This window comes from Pelodiscus sinensis, chromosome 7, assembly GCF_052426305.1.
Source record: "Pelodiscus sinensis isolate ZL-2025 chromosome 7, ASM5242630v1, whole genome shotgun sequence".
Lineage (NCBI taxonomy): Eukaryota > Metazoa > Chordata > Testudines > Trionychidae > Pelodiscus > Pelodiscus sinensis.
The window spans coordinates 41567641-41588397 of NC_143058.1; the positions used below are offsets into that span (position 1 = coordinate 41567641).

Below are 20757 nucleotides of genomic sequence, written 5' to 3' on the forward strand. Positions count from 1 at the left end.
CGTCAATTTGGTAGATCAATAATGAGACCGAGTTTTCGCATTATGTCACTTCCTAATATGCCAGTGCCATCTAGATCTTGAAGACCTATTGGCAGTCTAGCTTCCATATTCCCTATTCTACAAGTAATATCACTGGCAAAGGGCACTTTTGATTTTTTTCCATTATAGGATTGCAATATCTTAAAGAAGGTAAACTTAGATTGTCTTACTGTTGGAGATGCTTGTGTACAGATTATGCTAGTGGATGCCCCTGTGTCCACCAACATTCTTTGTATTACTTTTCCAAATCGGCCTTCTAATTCCACTGAAATTGTGGTCTTCCAAATACATCATAACTAATTTTAGTAAGATTTTCTAGGGGCTGAGGCCGATTCAGGCTTCTTCAATATTGAGAAGTATCAATGGCTGATATCGGAGGGTTTTGTCCCTGGGATATCATTGGGGAAACATTTGTCTCCATTCGTGCCAATTCAATAAATATCTCATCCATCTCCATCTCCCGTACCTTAGGCCATGGGAGGTATCTAGCTAGTCTATTAGCGAGGATCTGCCTAGTGGTAACTAGATCTTCTCTTTTACCTTTAAACATCTTGGTCGGCTGGAAAGGCAAAGATTCTTTATCATTATTTTGTTTGTATATATTATTTCTCTGATCTTTTCTCGGAACTGGAGGTGGTCTTCTTCTACCCATTCCCTGAGTTCTCACATCCTTTACCTCGGATATCTTCTTGTGAGGCATGGTAATTTTTATCAATCCGGCTTGCACTTGCCATTCAAACACTTCCCTGACTCTATTCTTCATAATATCCAACGACACTCTGTCGATATCTAGACCACTCAATGATGCTTTGATGGATGGAATGAGCCCTTTAAACAGACATCTTCTAAATTCAGGAGTGTCGTGGACTGTTTCCCCATTTGTTCCTGTGGCTAGGCCTGCCAATCTTTGTAGCAATTCTTTTCGGATGAAGTATAGTTCGGGCCTTTCTCCTTCAAGCTGTTTATCTGTGTAATATGTACCTCGAATATCATCATTCGGGTAAAATACATTATAAATAGCTTTAAACATCAGGTTAAAGTAGGGATTGATGGTAGTGGCAAGGTCTGCAGGGAATGCAATGAAATCTTTAGGTAGTAAGCATTCTCTTAAGACCACCAGAATATCATCACTAGTCAAATTGGTTCTGGCCAGCTTTGCCATCCAATTAAGCGCATTGGATCTTCTACAAGGTCCCAAATTTTGCCCTACGGCTCTCGCTTGTTCCGGTGATAAGATCCTCCTCTCATATTTCACCACTGGAGTTGGATCTCCAGGGTGGAACACTTCGGTGGTAATTATAGGTTCCATCATACCTTCTACTAACTGTTTGGTTAGAAGGGTGTTTTCATAAATGTCCTTCTCTATTCCTTCGTTTATGGCAGAGACAAATCCTCTTGCCAGACCCAATTTTTGTTCCAGTTCCACAATCTTTTCCTGACATTTGGTGTGGTCCGCCGATACAGAAACCTGTTGCCTCTTATCATCTAAGAGGTGTCTGATAGTTGCCTTCGAGTCATTAAACTTGACTGCATTATTGGATAATTCATTCTCTAGATACTGACATCTACCCATGACTTCTTCCATTTGCCGAGTTAAAGCATCCTTTTGCGTACAAATCAATTCATATTTCTTTTCTCTTTTAGCCAATTCAGATTTTAAATTTTCAATGGTTGCATCCTGTAACAACCTTACTTCTTGAGCATCCTTAAATTGTTTTCCTAAGCTCTGTACCTCCTCATTCAGGGATTTGGTTATCACAGCCAGACCGTGAATGAGAGCTTTTTTCTTTGTCTTTTTGTTAGGTTTTGGTTTACTAGTTATGTACTTTTTCCACATAACCTTAAAATTATCTAGGCTTTTAACACCAGTTAATACAGTAACATCCCAAACATTTACATTCTTTACATATTCATTAATATCTGACTCAAGATAACATTCATTAGACTGCTCCAGGGATCGACAGCCTTCAAGTCCAAATACTTTGGTCGCCATCACGTCGGGCTAGACTCTGTGAGCTACTCACCAACTCACAAAGTTGGTGGATGAAACCTGATAAATAATGGGGTTATTGGGTACAGTAGGTTGATCAAGCCTCACTGTCCCACAGAATTTACCTTAAAACTATCAAAAATAACTGTGCAGTTTGGGTTTGGTACGCCTTGGAACCCTGCACAGTAAGCTGCGCTGCACACAGTAAGCAGCGGTTGCCAAGCAACGCCAATGAACGTTCCGTGCTAGGCAACGTTCCAATATGCAAATCACCCTATGCAAATGTTAACCTATTTAAATTACCCCGAACGTTCCACGCCAACCCAAACTGGCGGAACTGCGAACGTTCGGAACCCTCAAAGGAAAACTTTTATGAGGGGTTTAAAATGAGGTTTCTGGCTTGTTAGTCCAAACCTCTTAGTTCGATACCTCTCAAATTCGAACTACTTCTGTTATGGAACAACGGGCTCTTGGACCAGGTAACCAAGAGGGGCTCTCTGAAAATGCACAGAGAGTTCCGGACCCCTGGCTCAAACTCCTCAGAGTCGAACCACCCAGAAGGACTAAGCCTTAGGCAGAGTCTTACTGTCAGGCTCGAATTGCTTGCCTCGGACTACTCCTAGTCCGAACTGAGACTTATTTCGAGACACTGACCTTATTTAACCTAACCTAAACCTATCTCAGTTCAAACTTAGCAGCTCTAACTGAGACTACCTACTTAATTCTAGGCTTTAACTTACTATGCTAGGCCTCTTAAAGGCACAGGGACCAAAATAAGGGTGGACCGTTTTCAGTCAGGATTAAGAAAGACGTTGGGCAGTTTGGAGGTTCCTGGGGACCCCAAACTATGGGTGGCCAATCCACGGTCCAGGGATACCTATCCCCTCCTAGCTGTTTTTATCTACCGAAACCCACAACGTTAACAGTACTCACCCAGGGAAACCCTTTGTTAACTCGAGATATTGTGTAAAAATCCAATTAATTGCACTTTAGAGAGGTCCTGCCGCGGTCGCCAAACTCTGTTACGTGAATACTTTTAATAAGTATCAACAGATTAAGGATACCAAAGGTGTAAGAGGGCAATGCTCAAAGAAATGCTCGGCACTTCCCAATCCTCTAGGGATGGTAAAACAGGTTGGACCTCTATCCGTATCTATTTACCGTTTAAAGTGCAAAACCGCAATGAATGAAAACATAAGTCCATGTATAGATTTTATAACAACAGGACTATATTGTTTAACAAGGTAAAAATTTAACACACACAATATCTCGGTTTAACAATAACCCGGGGGCAGTCCCCGTTATACAATAACCTAAAGGATAAGAAGGGGAAGTCCCCTTAAATCCTTAAATATTACCAGAGTCTTTGACGATAGTGGAGCCGCGGAAGCTGGTGACCTCAAGCCTTTGGCTGTTTTGGAGCCTCGGGCGAGGAACAACCAGGCGATCCCTCGTCGGGCGATTTGAGGCAAGATAGTTTCACGAAGGCAGGAATTGGGAACGACGACCGGCGATTCGTCTTCCACGGATCGTTCTCTCGTCAGCCCTTTTCACGCTCTTCGGTAGCGTCTCGAACCGGCGATGGTGGACCCTGTACCTAACTTATCCTAATCCTAAAATAAAACCCTACACTCTCCGACGCACCCGTCGAACAAACACGATGACGGCCGACCTTACGTTGACCGACGCACCTGTTGATGACACATGGGAGATCTATCCTATTCTAAGAACTAAACTACACTAACTAAAGTGGGAAAATGACCTTCCGTCATATAACCCAATGAAGAAAACTAGAACACCATAAAGATGTTCGGTACCACAAGGGTACCTAGTACCATTAAGATACTAACAGATCCTGTATATGACAAATACCATTAAGGTATTCTTTCTGGAAAAGAGCCCAGGCTAGGAAGCTCTACTAACCCGACGAACCCACGACGCTGCAGGCCCCAGCTATATCCGGGAACCAGCACGAACTGACGTTCGGTCCAAACTTATATAGGGTGGTTTTATACATATTCATTACCTAGATGTTTTAAATTGATTGGATATGGCAAGGATGCTTTTTCAGCGTGGTATGAATTGATTGGCTGATAGAAATGCTCATGCATATTCATATTTATGCAAATTTAACTGACAGGTAGCTCAGGTTTCGAACTTAAATATTCTACCTGCACATTCTATGCCATACCCAACTGTAAAAACAAATCTGCAAAGTTCTAGGTACAAAATGGAGTTTTGGACTCCATTTTGGAAAACTACATTTTAAACAACTTCTCCATTATTAATGGTCTTACAAACATTTTCTTACAATTTACAATTTTCCACAGCATTACATCACTTATATTCATTACAGGTGGTAGGCCTTAAAATTTACTCAGATCTTCCTCTATTCAGCATTTCTGCCTTACATTTCCCCTCCTTGATAAAGATCGAAAGGAAAACGAAGATATTTATTACATTAATTTAGGCAGATTCGAATGCAGACCTTCTCAGACAATTTTCTTGGTGGACAACAGAAATAACAGGACAAAGCTATTACATAAATGGTCAATATGGTGATATAAATGATGATCAAACCTAAGGGATTGGTTAGTAGAGATGTAACACTAATATAACCTACGTTTCCAACGATGTTTCCAAATAATTTGGACCATCTAGTTTTTTTTATGTGGATTTTCTTGCAAATTTGGACTATTTGTTTGCGCTGAGGGAATATTCACAGGTTTTTGAATCTTTTTTCCTGTAGACGCTTGGAGAGCTGCTGCACCAGTGACTACACTGCCCTCATGTCGATAACAGCTACCATCAACCACATATATTTGTGTGGCATTGTTCTTTACATCTTCATATTTAGTTAGGAGGTCAAACGGTGACTTGACCTTTGATTTTCCAGATTCTGGAAGTGGCCACTGATGATCTTGTCCAGGATCTATTGGAGTTGCATGGACTGCGGGAACCATTGGCGAGTTCTTTGTTGGCTCAACTTTGATGTCATGGTTCATCAAGGTTAGCGTCCATTTCGCTAGCCTTGGATGACTCACTTGGCCATTGTTAGCTTGGAGGGAATTGATGTATCGTACGGGGGTATGATTGGTTTTCAAAATGATGGGTGCCTTTCCAATTAGGTACTCCCAATGGATCAGCGCCCACGTTAGAGCCAATACTTCTTTTTCACATGCTGAATATTGTCTTTCGCAGCCGGACAGAGTTTTAGAGCCATAGGCTACCGGCTTTCACGAGGTACCCTGTTCTTGTAACAGAACCGCTCCAATCGCCGCCTTGCCTGCAGTTAGGGATAGATGATACTCCTTATCTGGATTCGGATAGGCTAGTGCCGGTGCTTTCATTAAAGCTGTTCGGAGGTATTGAAAAGCTTGCTTTTGCTCTTCGCCCCATTCCCGCTCTTGCCTTTTATTTAACAGTTTGTGGAGTGGTCGGGCGTTTTTGCCGAACTCCTCGATGAAATCTCGAGAGAAACCAACTAGACCTAAAAAGGTCCGGAGGCTGTGTACGTTGGTGGGCGCTGGTAGCTTAGAGATCAGCTCCACTCTTGCTTGGTCTGGTTTTCTTCCAGCTTGTCCAAGCTGTACACCTAGATAATTTACTTCCTTCTTCACAAGCTGTGCCTTTTCTGGGTTAATTAAGAAACCTGCTTTTCGTAAGGCAGCTAATACCTCTTCTAATACCTTCAAATGAGACTTCCGGTCTTCCGTAGCAATTAATATGTCATCAACATATGACATAATATGCTTGGCACTTGGCAGATCTTTCAGGACCTTCCGAATGATTCTGTGACATATCGTTGGCGAGTTGTGGAAACCTTGTGGTAATCTTGTAAAAGTATACTGTTGGTCCTTGAAAGTAAACGCAAACTTATGCCAAGCAAAGGGGGCAATTGGTATCGAGAAGAATGCGTTACTTATATCAGTGACTGAAAACCATCTTGCACCTTCAGCAATTTGGGCCATGATTTCTGGAAATTTGGCCACAATAGGAGCCATCCTCGGGGTCACTTTATTAACACCCCGGTAGTCCACTGTCAACCTCCAAGTTTTTCCGTCTGCTTTAAGCACGGGCCATATGGGCGAATTACAGGGACTTTGCGTCTTAATTAAAACTCCCTGGGAGACTAAGTTATTGATAGTCTCCTCTATTCCACTCTCTGCTTCTGAAGGGTAGCGATATTGTCTTAGCGGTTTTGGATCCGGACCAGGAACTTCCACAACTTCACCGGTTTTTCCACAACTTTGCTTGTGTGTGGCAAACACTGCCAGCTGATCTTTAATTGCTTCTTGGATGTCTTCATCCCAGTTAGGTGTTTTTAAACTTTCACTTGCCTTGATTGCACCTAGGCGGTGTCCACTGGGAATTACCACAGCAGCATCTGCTCTGTCAAATTCTGCCCGTCGGATTCGTCAATTTGGTAGATCAATAATGAGACCGAGTTTTCGCATTATGTCACTTCCTAATATGCCAGTGCCATCTAGATCTTGAAGACCTATTGGCAGTCTAGCTTCCATATTCCCTATTCTACAAGTAATATCACTGGCAAAGGGCACTTTTGATTTTTTTTCCATTATAGGATTGCAATATCTTAAAGAAGGTAAACTTAGATTGTCTTACTGTTGGAGATGCTTGTGTACAGATTATGCTAGTGGATGCCCCTGAGTCCACCAACATTCTTTGTATTACTTTTCCAAATCGGCCTTCTAATTCCACTGAAATTGTGGTCTTCCAAATACATCATAACTAATTTTAGTAAGATTTTCTAGGGGCTGAGGCCGATTCAGGCTTCTTCAATATTGAGAAGTATCAATGGCTGATATCGGAGGGTTTTGTCCCTGGGATATCATTGGGGAAACATTTGTCTCCATTCGTGCCAATTCAATAAATATCTCATCCATCTCCATCTCCCGTACCTTAGGCCATGGGAGGTATCTAGCTAGTCTATTAGCGAGGATCTGCCTAGTGGTAACTAGATCTTCTCTTTTACCTTTAAACATCTTGGTCGGCTGGAAAGGCAAAGATTCTTTATCATTATTTTGTTTGTATATATTATTTCTCTGATCTTTTCTCGGAACTGGAGGTGGTCTTCTTCTACCCATTCCCTGAGTTCTCACATCCTTTACCTCGGATATCTTCTTGTGAGGCATGGTAATTTTTATCAATCCGGCTTGCACTTGCCATTCAAACACTTCCCTGACTCTATTCTTCATAATATCCAACGACACTCTGTCGATATCTAGACCACTCAATGATGCTTTGATGGATGGAATGAGCCCTTTAAACAGACATCTTCTAAATTCAGGAGTGTCGTGGACTGTTTCCCCATTTGTTCCTGTGGCTAGGCCTGCCAATCTTTGTAGCAATTCTTTTCGGATGAAGTATAGTTCGGGCCTTTCTCCTTCAAGCTGTTTATCTGTGTAATATGTACCTCGAATATCATCATTTGGGTAAAATACATTATAAATAGCTTTAAACATCAGGTTGAAGTAGGGATTGATGGTAGTGGCAAGGTCTGCAGGGAATGCAATGAAATCTTTAGGTAGTAAGCATTCTCTTAAGACCACCAGAATATCATCACTAGTCAAATTGGTTCTGGCCAGCTTTGCCATCCAATTAAGCGCATTGGATCTTCTACAAGGTCCCAAATTTTGCCCTACGGCTCTCGCTTGTTCCGGTGATAAGATCCTCCTCTCATATTTCATCACTGGAGTTGGATCTCCAGGGTGGAACACTTCGGTGGTAATTATAGGTTCCATCATACCTTCTACTAACTGTTTGGTTAGAAGGGTGTTTTCATAAATGTCCTTCTCTATTCCTTCGTTTATGGCAGAGACAAATCCTCTTGCCAGACCCAATTTTTGTTCCAGTTCCACAATCTTTTCCTGACATTTGGTGTGGTCCGCCGATACAGAAACCTGTTGCCTCTTATCATCTAAGAGGTGTCTGATAGTTGCCTTCGAGTCATTAAACTTGACTGCATTATTGGATAATTCATTCTCTAGATACTGACATCTACCCATGACTTCTTCCATTTGCCGAGTTAAAGCATCCTTTTGCGTACAAATCAATTCATATTTCTTTTCTCTTTTAGCCAATTCAGATTTTAAATTTTCAATGGTTGCATCCTGTAACAACCTTACTTCTTGAGCATCCTTAAATTGTTTTCCTAAGCTCTGTACCTCCTCATTCAGGGATTTGGTTATCACAGCCAGACCGTAAATGAGAGCTTTTTTCTTTGTCTTTTTGTTAGGTTTTGGTTTACTAGTTATGTACTTTTTCCACATAACCTTAAAATTATCTAGGCTTTTAACACCAGTTAATACAGTAACATCCCAAACATTTACATTCTTTACATATTCATTAATATCTGACTCAAGATAACATTCATTAGACTGCTCCAGGGATCGACAGCCTTCAAGTCCAAATACTTTGGTCGCCATCACGTCGGGCTAGACTCTGTGAGCTACTCACCAACTCACAAAGTTGGTGGATGAAACCTGATAAATAATGGGGTTATTGGGTACAGTAGGTTGATCAAGCCTCACTGTCCCACAGAATTTACCTTAAAACTATCAAAAATAACTGTGCAGTTTGGGTTTGGTACGCCTTGGAACCCTGCACAGTAAGCTGCGCTGCACACAGTAAGCAGCGGTTGCCAAGCAACGCCAATGAACGTTCCGTGCTAGGCAACGTTCCAATATGCAAATCACCCTATGCAAATGTTAACCTATTTAAATTACCCCGAACGTTCCACGCCAACCCAAACTGGCGGAACTGCGAACGTTCGGAACCCTCAAAGGAAAACTTTTATGAGGGGTTTAAAATGAGGTTTCTGGCTTGTTAGTCCAAACCTCTTAGTTCGATACCTCTCAAATTCGAACTACTTCTGTTATGGAACAACGGGCTCTTGGACCAGGTAACCAAGAGGGGCTCTCTGAAAATGCACAGAGAGTTCCGGACCCCTGGCTCAAACTCCTCAGAGTCGAACCACCCAGAAGGACTAAGCCTTAGGCAGAGTCTTACTGTCAGGCTCGAATTGCTTGCCTCGGACTACTCCTAGTCCGAACTGAGACTTATTTCGAGACACTGACCTTATTTAACCTAACCTAAACCTATCTCAGTTCAAACTTAGCAGCTCTAACTGAGACTACCTACTTAATTCTAGGCTTTAACTTACTATGCTAGGCCTCTTAAAGGCACAGGGACCAAAATAAGGGTGGACCGTTTTCAGTCAGGATTAAGAAAGACGTTGGGCAGTTTGGAGGTTCCTGGGGACCCCAAACTATGGGTGGCCAATCCACGGTCCAGGGATACCTATCCCCTCCTAGCTGTTTTTATCTACCGAAACCCACAACGTTAACAGTATTCACCCAGGGAAACCCTTTGTTAACTCGAGATATTGTGTAAAAATCCAATTAATTGCACTTTAGAGAGGTCCTGCCGCGGTCGCCAAACTCTGTTACGTGAATACTTTTAATAAGTACCAACAGATTAAGGATACCAAAGGTGTAAGAGGGCAATGCTCAAAGAAATGCTCGGCACTTCCCAATCCTCTAGGGATGGTAAAACAGGTTGGACCTCTATCCGTATCTATTTACCGTTTAAAGTGCAAAACCGCAATGAATGAAAACATAAGTCCATGTATAGATTTTATAACAACAGGACTATATTGTTTAACAAGGTAAAAATTTAACACACACAATATCTCGGTTTAACAATAACCCGGGGGCAGTCCCCGTTATACAATAACCTAAAGGATAAGAAGGGGAAGTCCCCTTAAATCCTTAAATATTACCAGAGTCTTTGACGATAGTGGAGCCGCGGAAGCTGGTGACCTCAAGCCTTTGGCTGTTTTGGAGCCTCGGGCGAGGAACAACCAGGCGATCCCTCGTCGGGCGATTTGAGGCAAGATAGTTTCACGAAGGCAGGAATTGGGAACGACGACCGGCGATTCGTCTTCCACGGATCGTTCTCTCGTCAGCCCTTTTCACGCTCTTCGGTAGCGTCTCGAACCGGCGATGGTGGACCCTGTACCTAACTTATCCTAATCCTAAAATAAAACCCTACACTCTCCGACGCACCCGTCGAACAAACACGATGACGGCCGACCTTACGTTGACCGACGCACCTGTTGATGACACATGGGAGATCTATCCTATTCTAAGAACTAAACTACACTAACTAAAGTGGGAAAATGACCTTCCATCATATAACCCAATGAAGAAAACTAGAACATCATAAAGATGTTCGGTACCACAAGGGTACCTAGTACCATTAAGATACTAACAGATCCTGTATATGACAAATACCATTAAGGTATTCTTTCTGGAAAAGAGCCCAGGCTAGGATGCTCTACTAACCCGACGAACCCACGACGCTGCAGGCCCCAGCTATATCCGGGAACCAGCACGAACTGACGTTCGGTCCAAACTTATATAGGGTGGTTTTATACATATTCATTACCTAGATGTTTTAAATTGATTGGATATGGCAAGGATGCTTTTTCAGCGTGGTATGAATTGATTGGCTGATAGAAATGCTCATGCATATTCATATTTATGCAAATTTAACTGACAGGTAGCTCAGGTTTCGAACTTAAATATTCTACCTGCACATTCTATGCCATACCCAACTGTAAAAACAAATCTGCAAAGTTCTAGGTACAAAATGGAGTTTTGGACTCCATTTTGGAAAACTACATTTTAAACAACGTCTCCATTATTAATGGTCTTACAAACATTTTCTTACAATTTACAATTTTCCACAGCATTACATCACTTATATTCATTACAGGTGGTAGGCCTTAAAATTTACTCAGATCTTCCTCTATTCAGCATTTCTGCCTTACATTTCCCCTCCTTGATAAAGATCGAAAGGAAAACGAAGATATTTATTACATTAATTTAGGCAGATTCGAATGCAGACCTTCTCAGACAATTTTCTTGGTGGACAACAGAAATAACAGGACAAAGCTATTACATAAATGGTCAATATGGTGATATAAATGATGATCAAACCTAAGGGATTGGTTAGTAGAGATGTAACACTAATATAACCTACGTTTCCAACGATGTTTCCAAATAATTTGGACCATCTAGTTTTTTTTATGTGGATTTTCTTGCAAATTTGGACTATTTGTTTGCGCTGAGGGAATATTCACAGGTTTTTGAATCTTTTTTCCTGTAGACGCTTGGAGAGCTGCTGCACCAGTGACTACACTGCCCTCATGTCGATAACAGCTACCATCAACCACATATATTTGTGTGGCATTGTTCTTCACATCTTCATATTTAGTTAGGAGGTCAAACGGTGACTTGACCTTTGATTTTCCAGATTCTGGAAGTGGCCACTGATGATCTTGTCCAGGATCTATTGGAGTTGCATGGACTGCGGGAACCATTGGCGAGTTCTTTGTTGGCTCAACTTTGATGTCATGGTTCATCAAGGTTAGCGTCCATTTCGCTAGCCTTGGATGACTCACTTGGCCATTGTTAGCTTGGAGGGAATTGATGTATCGTACGGGGGTATGATTGGTTTTCAAAATGATGGGTGCCTTTCCAATTAGGTACTCCCAATGGATCAGCGCCCACGTTAGAGCCAATACTTCTTTTTCACATGCTGAATATTGTCTTTCGCAGCCGGACAGAGTTTTAGAGCCATAGGCTACCGGCTTTCACGAGGTACCCTGTTCTTGTAACAGAACCGCTCCAATCGCCGCCTTGCCTGCAGTTAGGGATAGATGATACTCCTTATCTGGATTCGGATAGGCTAGTGCCGGTGCTTTCATTAAAGCTGTTCGGAGGTATTGAAAAGCTTGCTTTTGCTCTTCGCCCCATTCCCGCTCTTGCCTTTTATTTAACAGTTTGTGGAGTGGTCGGGCGTTTTTGCCGAACTCCTCGATGAAATCTCGAGAGAAACCAACTAGACCTAAAAAGGTCCGGAGGCTGTGTACGTTGGTGGGCGCTGGTAGCTTAGAGATCAGCTCCACTCTTGCTTGGTCTGGTTTTCTTCCAGCTTGTCCAAGCTGTACACCTAGATAATTTACTTCCTTCTTCACAAGCTGTGCCTTTTCTGGGTTAATTAAGAAACCTGCTTTTCGTAAGGCAGCTAATACCTCTTCTAATACCTTCAAATGAGACTTCCGGTCTTCCGTAGCAATTAATATGTCATCAACATATGACATAATATGCTTGGCACTTGGCAGATCTTTCAGGACCTTCCGAATGATTCTGTGACATATCGTTGGCGAGTTGTGGAAACCTTGTGGTAATCTTGTAAAAGTATACTGTTGGTCCTTGAAAGTAAACGCAAACTTATGCCAAGCAAAGGGGGCAATTGGTATCGAGAAGAATGCGTTACTTATATCAGTGACTGAAAACCATCTTGCACCTTCAGCAATTTGGGCCATGATTTCTGGAAATTTGGCCACAATAGGAGCCATCCTCGGGGTCACTTTATTAACACCCCGGTAGTCCACTGTCAACCTCCAAGTTTTTCCGTCTGCTTTAAGCACGGGCCATATGGGCGAATTACAGGGACTTTGCGTCTTAATTAAAACTCCCTGGGAGACTAAGTTATTGATAGTCTCCTCTATTCCACTCTCTGCTTCTGAAGGGTAGCGATATTGTCTTAGCGGTTTTGGATCCGGACCAGGAACTTCCACAACTTCACCGGTTTTTCCACAACTTTGCTTGTGTGTGGCAAACACTGCCAGCTGATCTTTAATTGCTTCTTGGATGTCTTCATCCCAGTTAGGTGTTTTTAAACTTTCACTTGCCTTGATTGCACCTAGGCGGTGTCCACTGGGAATTACCACAGCAGCATCTGCTCTGTCAAATTCTGCCCGTCGGATTCGTCAATTTGGTAGATCAATAATGAGACCGAGTTTTCGCATTATGTCACTTCCTAATATGCCAGTGCCATCTAGATCTTGAAGACCTATTGGCAGTCTAGCTTCCATATTCCCTATTCTACAAGTAATATCACTGGCAAAGGGCACTTTTGATTTTTTTCCATTATAGGATTGCAATATCTTAAAGAAGGTAAACTTAGATTGTCTTACTGTTGGAGATGCTTGTGTACAGATTATGCTAGTGGATGCCCCTGTGTCCACCAACATTCTTTGTATTACTTTTCCAAATCGGCCTTCTAATTCCACTGAAATTGTGGTCTTCCAAATACATCATAACTAATTTTAGTAAGATTTTCTAGGGGCTGAGGCCGATTCAGGCTTCTTCAATATTGAGAAGTATCAATGGCTGATATCGGAGGGTTTTGTCCCTGGGATATCATTGGGGAAACATTTGTCTCCATTCGTGCCAATTCAATAAATATCTCATCCATCTCCATCTCCCGTACCTTAGGCCATGGGAGGTATCTAGCTAGTCTATTAGCGAGGATCTGCCTAGTGGTAACTAGATCTTCTCTTTTACCTTTAAACATCTTGGTCGGCTGGAAAGGCAAAGATTCTTTATCATTATTTTGTTTGTATATATTATTTCTCTGATCTTTTCTCGGAACTGGAGGTGGTCTTCTTCTACCCATTCCCTGAGTTCTCACATCCTTTACCTCGGATATCTTCTTGTGAGGCATGGTAATTTTTATCAATCCGGCTTGCACTTGCCATTCAAACACTTCCCTGACTCTATTCTTCATAATATCCAACGACACTCTGTCGATATCTAGACCACTCAATGATGCTTTGATGGATGGAATGAGCCCTTTAAACAGACATCTTCTAAATTCAGGAGTGTCGTGGACTGTTTCCCCATTTGTTCCTGTGGCTAGGCCTGCCAATCTTTGTAGCAATTCTTTTCGGATGAAGTATAGTTCGGGCCTTTCTCCTTCAAGCTGTTTATCTGTGTAATATGTACCTCGAATATCATCATTCGGGTAAAATACATTATAAATAGCTTTAAACATCAGGTTGAAGTAGGGATTGATGGTAGTGGCAAGGTCTGCAGGGAATGCAATGAAATCTTTAGGTAGTAAGCATTCTCTTAAGACCACCAGAATATCATCACTAGTCAAATTGGTTCTGGCCAGCTTTGCCATCCAATTAAGCGCATTGGATCTTCTACAAGGTCCCAAATTTTGCCCTACGGCTCTCGCTTGTTCCGGTGATAAGATCCTCCTCTCATATTTCACCACTGGAGTTGGATCTCCAGGGTGGAACACTTCGGTGGTAATTATAGGTTCCATCATACCTTCTACTAACTGTTTGGTTAGAAGGGTGTTTTCATAAATGTCCTTCTCTATTCCTTCGTTTATGGCAGAGACAAATCCTCTTGCCAGACCCAATTTTTGTTCCAGTTCCACAATCTTTTCCTGACATTTGGTGTGGTCCGCCGATACAGAAACCTGTTGCCTCTTATCATCTAAGAGGTGTCTGATAGTTGCCTTCGAGTCATTAAACTTGACTGCATTATTGGATAATTCATTCTCTAGATACTGACATCTACCCATGACTTCTTCCATTTGCCGAGTTAAAGCATCCTTTTGCGTACAAATCAATTCATATTTCTTTTCTCTTTTAGCCAATTCAGATTTTAAATTTTCAATGGTTGCATCCTGTAACAACCTTACTTCTTGAGCATCCTTAAATTGTTTTCCTAAGCTCTGTACCTCCTCATTCAGGGATTTGGTTATCACAGCCAGACCGTGAATGAGAGCTTTTTTCTTTGTCTTTTTGTTAGGTTTTGGTTTACTAGTTATGTACTTTTTCCACATAACCTTAAAATTATCTAGGCTTTTAACACCAGTTAATACAGTAACATCCCAAACATTTACATTCTTTACATATTCATTAATATCTGACTCAAGATAACATTCATTAGACTGCTCCAGGGATCGACAGCCTTCAAGTCCAAATACTTTGGTCGCCATCACGTCGGGCTAGACTCTGTGAGCTACTCACCAACTCACAAAGTTGGTGGATGAAACCTGATAAATAATGGGGTTATTGGGTACAGTAGGTTGATCAAGCCTCACTGTCCCACAGAATTTACCTTAAAACTATCAAAAATAACTGTGCAGTTTGGGTTTGGTACGCCTTGGAACCCTGCACAGTAAGCTGCGCTGCACACAGTAAGCAGCGGTTGCCAAGCAACGCCAATGAACGTTCCGTGCTAGGCAACGTTCCAATATGCAAATCACCCTATGCAAATGTTAACCTATTTAAATTACCCCGAACGTTCCACGCCAACCCAAACTGGCGGAACTGCGAACGTTCGGAACCCTCAAAGGAAAACTTTTATGAGGGGTTTAAAATGAGGTTTCTGGCTTGTTAGTCCAAACCTCTTAGTTCGATACCTCTCAAATTCGAACTACTTCTGTTATGGAACAACGGGCTCTTGGACCAGGTAACCAAGAGGGGCTCTCTGAAAATGCACAGAGAGTTCCGGACCCCTGGCTCAAACTCCTCAGAGTCGAACCACCCAGAAGGACTAAGCCTTAGGCAGAGTCTTACTGTCAGGCTCGAATTGCTTGCCTCGGACTACTCCTAGTCCGAACTGAGACTTATTTCGAGACACTGACCTTATTTAACCTAACCTAAACCTATCTCAGTTCAAACTTAGCAGCTCTAACTGAGACTACCTACTTAATTCTAGGCTTTAACTTACTATGCTAGGCCTCTTAAAGGCACAGGGACCAAAATAAGGGTGGACCGTTTTCAGTCAGGATTAAGAAAGACGTTGGGCAGTTTGGAGGTTCCTGGGGACCCCAAACTATGGGTGGCCAATCCACGGTCCAGGGATACCTATCCCCTCCTAGCTGTTTTTATCTACCGAAACCCACAACGTTAACAGTACTCACCCAGGGAAACCCTTTGTTAACTCGAGATATTGTGTAAAAATCCAATTAATTGCACTTTAGAGAGGTCCTGCCGCAGTCGCCAAACTCTGTTACGTGAATACTTTTAATAAGTATCAACAGATTAAGGATACCAAAGGTGTAAGAGGGCAATGCTCAAAGAAATGCTCGGCACTTCCCAATCCTCTAGGGATGATAAAACAGGTTGGACCTCTATCCGTATCTATTTACCGTTTAAAGTGCAAAACCGCAATGAATGAAAACATAAGTCCATGTATAGATTTTATAACAACAGGACTATATTGTTTAACAAGGTAAAAATTTAACACACACAATATCTCGGTTTAACAATAACCCGGGGGCAGTCCCCGTTATACAATAACCTAAAGGATAAGAAGGGGAAGTCCCCTTAAATCCTTAAATATTACCAGAGTCTTTGACGATAGTGGAGCCGCGGAAGCTGGTGACCTCAAGCCTTTGGCTGTTTTGGAGCCTCGGGCGAGGAACAACCAGGCGATCCCTCGTCGGGCGATTTGAGGCAAGATAGTTTCACGAAGGCAGGAATTGGGAACGACGACCAGCGATTCGTCTTCCACGGATCGTTCTCTCGTCAGCCCTTTTCACGCTCTTCGGTAGCGTCTCGAACCGGCGATGGTGGACCCTGTACCTAACTTATCCTAATCCTAAAATAAAACCCTACACTCTCCGACGCACCCGTCGAACAAACACAATGACGGCCGACCTTACGTTGACCAACGCACCTGTTGATGACACATGGGAGAGCTATCCTATTCTAAGAACTAAACTACACTAACTAAAGTGGGAAAATGACCTTCCGTCATATAACCCAATGAAGAAAACTAGAACATCATAAAGATGTTCGGTACCACAAGGGTACCTAGTACCATTAAGATACTAACAGATCCTGTATATGACAAATACCATTAAGGTATTCTTTCTGGAAAAGAGCCCAGGCTAGGATGCTCTACTAACCCGACGAACCCACGACGCTGCAGGCCCCAGCCGACTGACGTTCGGTCCAAACTTATATAGGGTGGTTTTATACATATTCATTACCTAGATGTTTTAAATTGATTGGATATGGCAAGGATGCTTTTTCAGCGTGGTATGAATTGATTGGCTGATAGAAATGCTCATGCATATTCATATTTATGCAAATTTAACTGACAGGTAGCTCAGGTTTCGAACTTAAATATTCTACCTGCACATTCTATGCCATACCCAACTGTAAAAACAAATCTGCAAAGTTCTAGGTACAAAATGGAGTTTTGGACTCCATTTTGGAAAACTACATTTTAAACAACTTCTCCATTATTAATGGTCTTACAAACATTTTCTTACAATTTACAATTTTCCACAGCATTACATCACTTATATTCATTACAGGTGGTAGGCCTTAACATTTACTCAGATCTTCCTCTATTCAGCATTTCTGCCTTACACAGTCAGCTGTTCCAGCCCAGCCACTGTGAAAGAAGACACAAAAATTGCATAGCCTATTTTGAGTTAATTTCAAAATAGCTTATTTGGGAATTTGGCACTGTCTACACAACACCAACTTTCAAAATAAAGCGCTATTCTGAACCATCCCTTACTCCTCATGGAATGATGTTTACAGGGATGTCGGAATAGCAAGCTCATTACATTTTGAAAAAACGGGCTTGCTCAAAAGAAATGGAATAGCTATTTTTGGATACTTAGCCTTTGTGACCTCTAATACAAGATTTTTCAGAGTACCTAGCATTTTACATGTGACATAGCCAGCGGATTAAGCCTCAAACAGAGAATATCTTCCCTTGCAAAAAAATATTGCTTTTTTGTTCAAAGAATAGCTTCCATTAACTTCAGTTGTGAGTGTTCAGCATTTTGCAGCCTCCACTCTCAATCCCATTTTCTTTGTCCAGCTAGTCCCATCTCAACTCCCAGTGTTTCTTTCCCCTTGCCAGTCTCCAGTTCCATTCTCCCCAGAGTCCTTGTCCCGATCTTAAGTCTGGCAGCTTCCTCCTACTCATAGTCTGGGCCCAGCAGAAGGGTAACTGAAACTACAGGAGACGAAGGGGTGCTGCAGTTCTCCAAATAGGGCCATATTTTTGGAGTTTAATATACCTGAAAGGATTAATGTAGGCTAATAAGGGAGCCAGTATGTAATCCCCTGAATGAGGGTGCCCACCCAAGGAAGGATAAACCGGACTGGATTCATAGACCCGCTGTTGGTAGCAAGGAGGCGCTGTAGGGAGTAGTCTGCAGTCATTCAGTGGGAGAAGGGAGGTGTGTTTGGAGGCTACGGAGTCAAAGTAGTATACAGTTATTTTACAGGAAGAGAGAGTTTTGGGGCCAGCAAACTCTGAGTGGGGGAGCCAGAAGGTTAGAAAATGATCCAGAGTAAAGGGAGAAAGGTCCACAATGAAACAGACCTTGACAGCTGATTAGAGCAGGGGTTTTTAAACTCTGGGTCATGGCTTCTAAAGACAAGCCGCTAGCTGGCTGCGAGATGTTTTGTTTACCTGTGCCTCCACACAGGAACTTACTTTGGTACAGGCAATCACAGCTCCCATTGACTGTGGATCACCATTCCCGGCCAATGGGAGCTGCATGAAATGGTGTCCCCGTCCATATCATTTCTCACTGCTCCGATTGGCCAGAAATGGCAATCTGCGGCCAATGGGAGCTGCAACCCACCCTCCCATACCTATGAAGGTACAAGTAAAGCATCTCAGGTCCAGTTTGTGGCTTGCCCTTACAAGCTGCGGCCCATAGTTTGAAAACCTGAATTAGAGGATCCCTGGATTGGAATCCAGAATAGAGGGTGAGCCTAGGTTCTCCTACCAGCCATTGGGGAAGTGGCACTAGCTAAGCAGCAAATGGGAAAACTGCCTGTCCTTATTTGTAAGAAGGGATTTTAATAGTCCAGGATTGGGAATGACACGTCACATGGCCAGCGGACTAAGCCTCAAACAGAGAGTATCTTGCCTTGCAAAAAAATACTTCTTTTTTGTAAAAAGTTTTGTTTGAGACTGAGAACATTTTTTTATATAGTTCAAAGACCAACTGTATAAAGGAGGACATATGGGAAATTTCTGTCCACTCCATTTTTGGATGACTTCCACATGCTATATGGGATTAAATTAATCCATTACATGATCAGAGTAAAGTCACACCAATAATGAAATTATCTCAAGATTTGTAACATTATTTACAGCACAGTAGCACATAAAAGTCCCAGTGCTAACCACAATGATGGTCCCTACCCCTAACAGTATATGATCTTTATGCTCATCCTCCCATCTTTCATTACCATTTTGTTTGAGCCACATGGTTGTAAAACAGGATTGCTAAAATAGCTTAAAATAAGCAGCTATATGTAATCACATTATTTTACGTAAACAATTACAATAATGTATTTAACAAAGGCATAATACATTTTCCTACAAGAAATGTATCATCCATTACTTAGGTGCTTTTTACAGTAGACATGTCACTTGTATTTGAAGTGTCAGTAATATAGTACCAAATATGACTAGTCAATTGACATGCACTATGCAAAAGTAATCCTAATAGGTAACCTGGTTAGCTGAGCCATCATTTATCATTTTTTTCAAAATAACATGCTTGCAGATATGACAAATGTTTGTGTATCCTTGGACACTTACTTTGGAACTTTTACTATTGCTGGTGAAAATTAAACAAAAGAAGGGGAAACAGTACAACTGAGGTTTTTTTGTATTTCCAAATAACTTTTAAAAAGTTATAGCAGCAGATTTTGAGGCATCCACTCTTACTGAATTTTGAATTGCCCAGATATTCATGAATATTAAAAAAGCTTGTAAAATTTAGTATCACAAAACATTTTTATAAAGGTCTCTTGGCCTCTTCAAAAACCTGAGTTTACATAAGAGTAAAAGGAAGAAATTAGACTGACTCCAACTCAGATGGAGAACATAGTCACACTGAAGAGGACCCATCCAGAAGGCAGCAAGTACAGCAGTAGCTGAGATAAAGGAAGCAAACGTCCCATTAGAGAAGAATACAAAGCAACAGCTAAAGGGCCTGAAACCCATCCTCGTACCCAAAGAACAGAGTACAGGCAGTCCCCGGGTTACATGGATCCGACTTACATCGGATCCCTACTTACAAACGGGGTGAGGCAACCCCATACTAGCTGCTTCCCCCCAGCAGACCAGGGAGACGCGGAGCGGCTTTTCTCAGCAGACACCTCAGCTTGAGAATAAAGGACTGAGGGAAGTGAGATGTGGGAGAATAAAACTGAGCTCTGGAGAAATGTTTGACTAGAGCTTCCCCTACAATATGTACCAGTTCCGACATACATACAAATTCAACTTAAGAACAAACCTACAGTCCCTATCTTGTACGTAACCCGGGGACTGACTGTATACAGGAGCCCTGAGAAGAAAAACTCTTCAGCCAGAGCCTCAATCTTTGTGACTTAATATAAAGGTGGCTGCACTGAAAGGCATTAAGTGGTTTCCAGCAGCAGAGCAGCCAGCAAACCTACACAGCAGCGCCCTGGCCTTAATCCCAGCGGCTGTCCAATAAGCGCAAGTCTCAGAGGAGTAGCCGTATTAGTCTGTGTCTGCAATACCAACCAGGAGTCCTGTGGCACCTGAAAGACTAACGGCTTTATTAGCATATACACTTTCCGGGGTGAAAGGTATGCGCCTGACGAAGTGGGTTCTACCCACAACAGCTGATACCCACATAAACGTGTCCGGCTCTCAGGTGCCCCAGGGCTCCTCCTTGACTAGCGCAGGTTACAGCCCCGGGTTCACAGCCAATTCCCTGGTAAGAAAGCTGGTTTGGGGGAGAGGAAAGACCCAGAGTCCGCCTGAGCCCGGGCCGCTGTACAGCACCGCGCCGGGAGAACAGCG

The 20757-nt window shown here is 42.3% G+C and overlaps 3 protein-coding genes across 3 annotated transcripts; all 3 read right to left on the reverse strand.

Annotated features, from left to right (window-relative positions):
- Positions 1-3525, reverse strand: LOC149524060 (uncharacterized). The gene is made up of 2 exons (XM_089779748.1): positions 3388-3525; positions 1-2089 (listed from the first exon to the last, which is right to left on the reverse strand). The coding sequence occupies exon 2, from the start codon at positions 2030-2032 to the stop codon at positions 383-385; it is 1650 nt and encodes a 549-aa protein (XP_089635874.1). The 5' UTR covers positions 2033-2089; positions 3388-3525; the 3' UTR covers positions 1-382.
- On the reverse strand, positions 3237-9971 carry LOC112546572 (uncharacterized). Its single transcript, XM_089779746.1, has 2 exons — positions 9834-9971; positions 3237-8535 (listed from the first exon to the last, which is right to left on the reverse strand). The coding sequence occupies exon 2, from the start codon at positions 8476-8478 to the stop codon at positions 6829-6831; it is 1650 nt and encodes a 549-aa protein (XP_089635872.1). The 5' UTR covers positions 8479-8535; positions 9834-9971; the 3' UTR covers positions 3237-6828.
- Positions 9683-20553, reverse strand: LOC149524061 (uncharacterized). The gene is made up of 2 exons (XM_089779747.1): positions 16279-20553; positions 9683-14980 (listed from the first exon to the last, which is right to left on the reverse strand). Exon 2 carries the CDS (start codon positions 14921-14923, stop codon positions 13274-13276), a length of 1650 nt encoding a protein of 549 aa, XP_089635873.1. The 5' UTR covers positions 14924-14980; positions 16279-20553; the 3' UTR covers positions 9683-13273.
- Between the last annotated feature and the right edge of the window lie 204 nt (positions 20554-20757).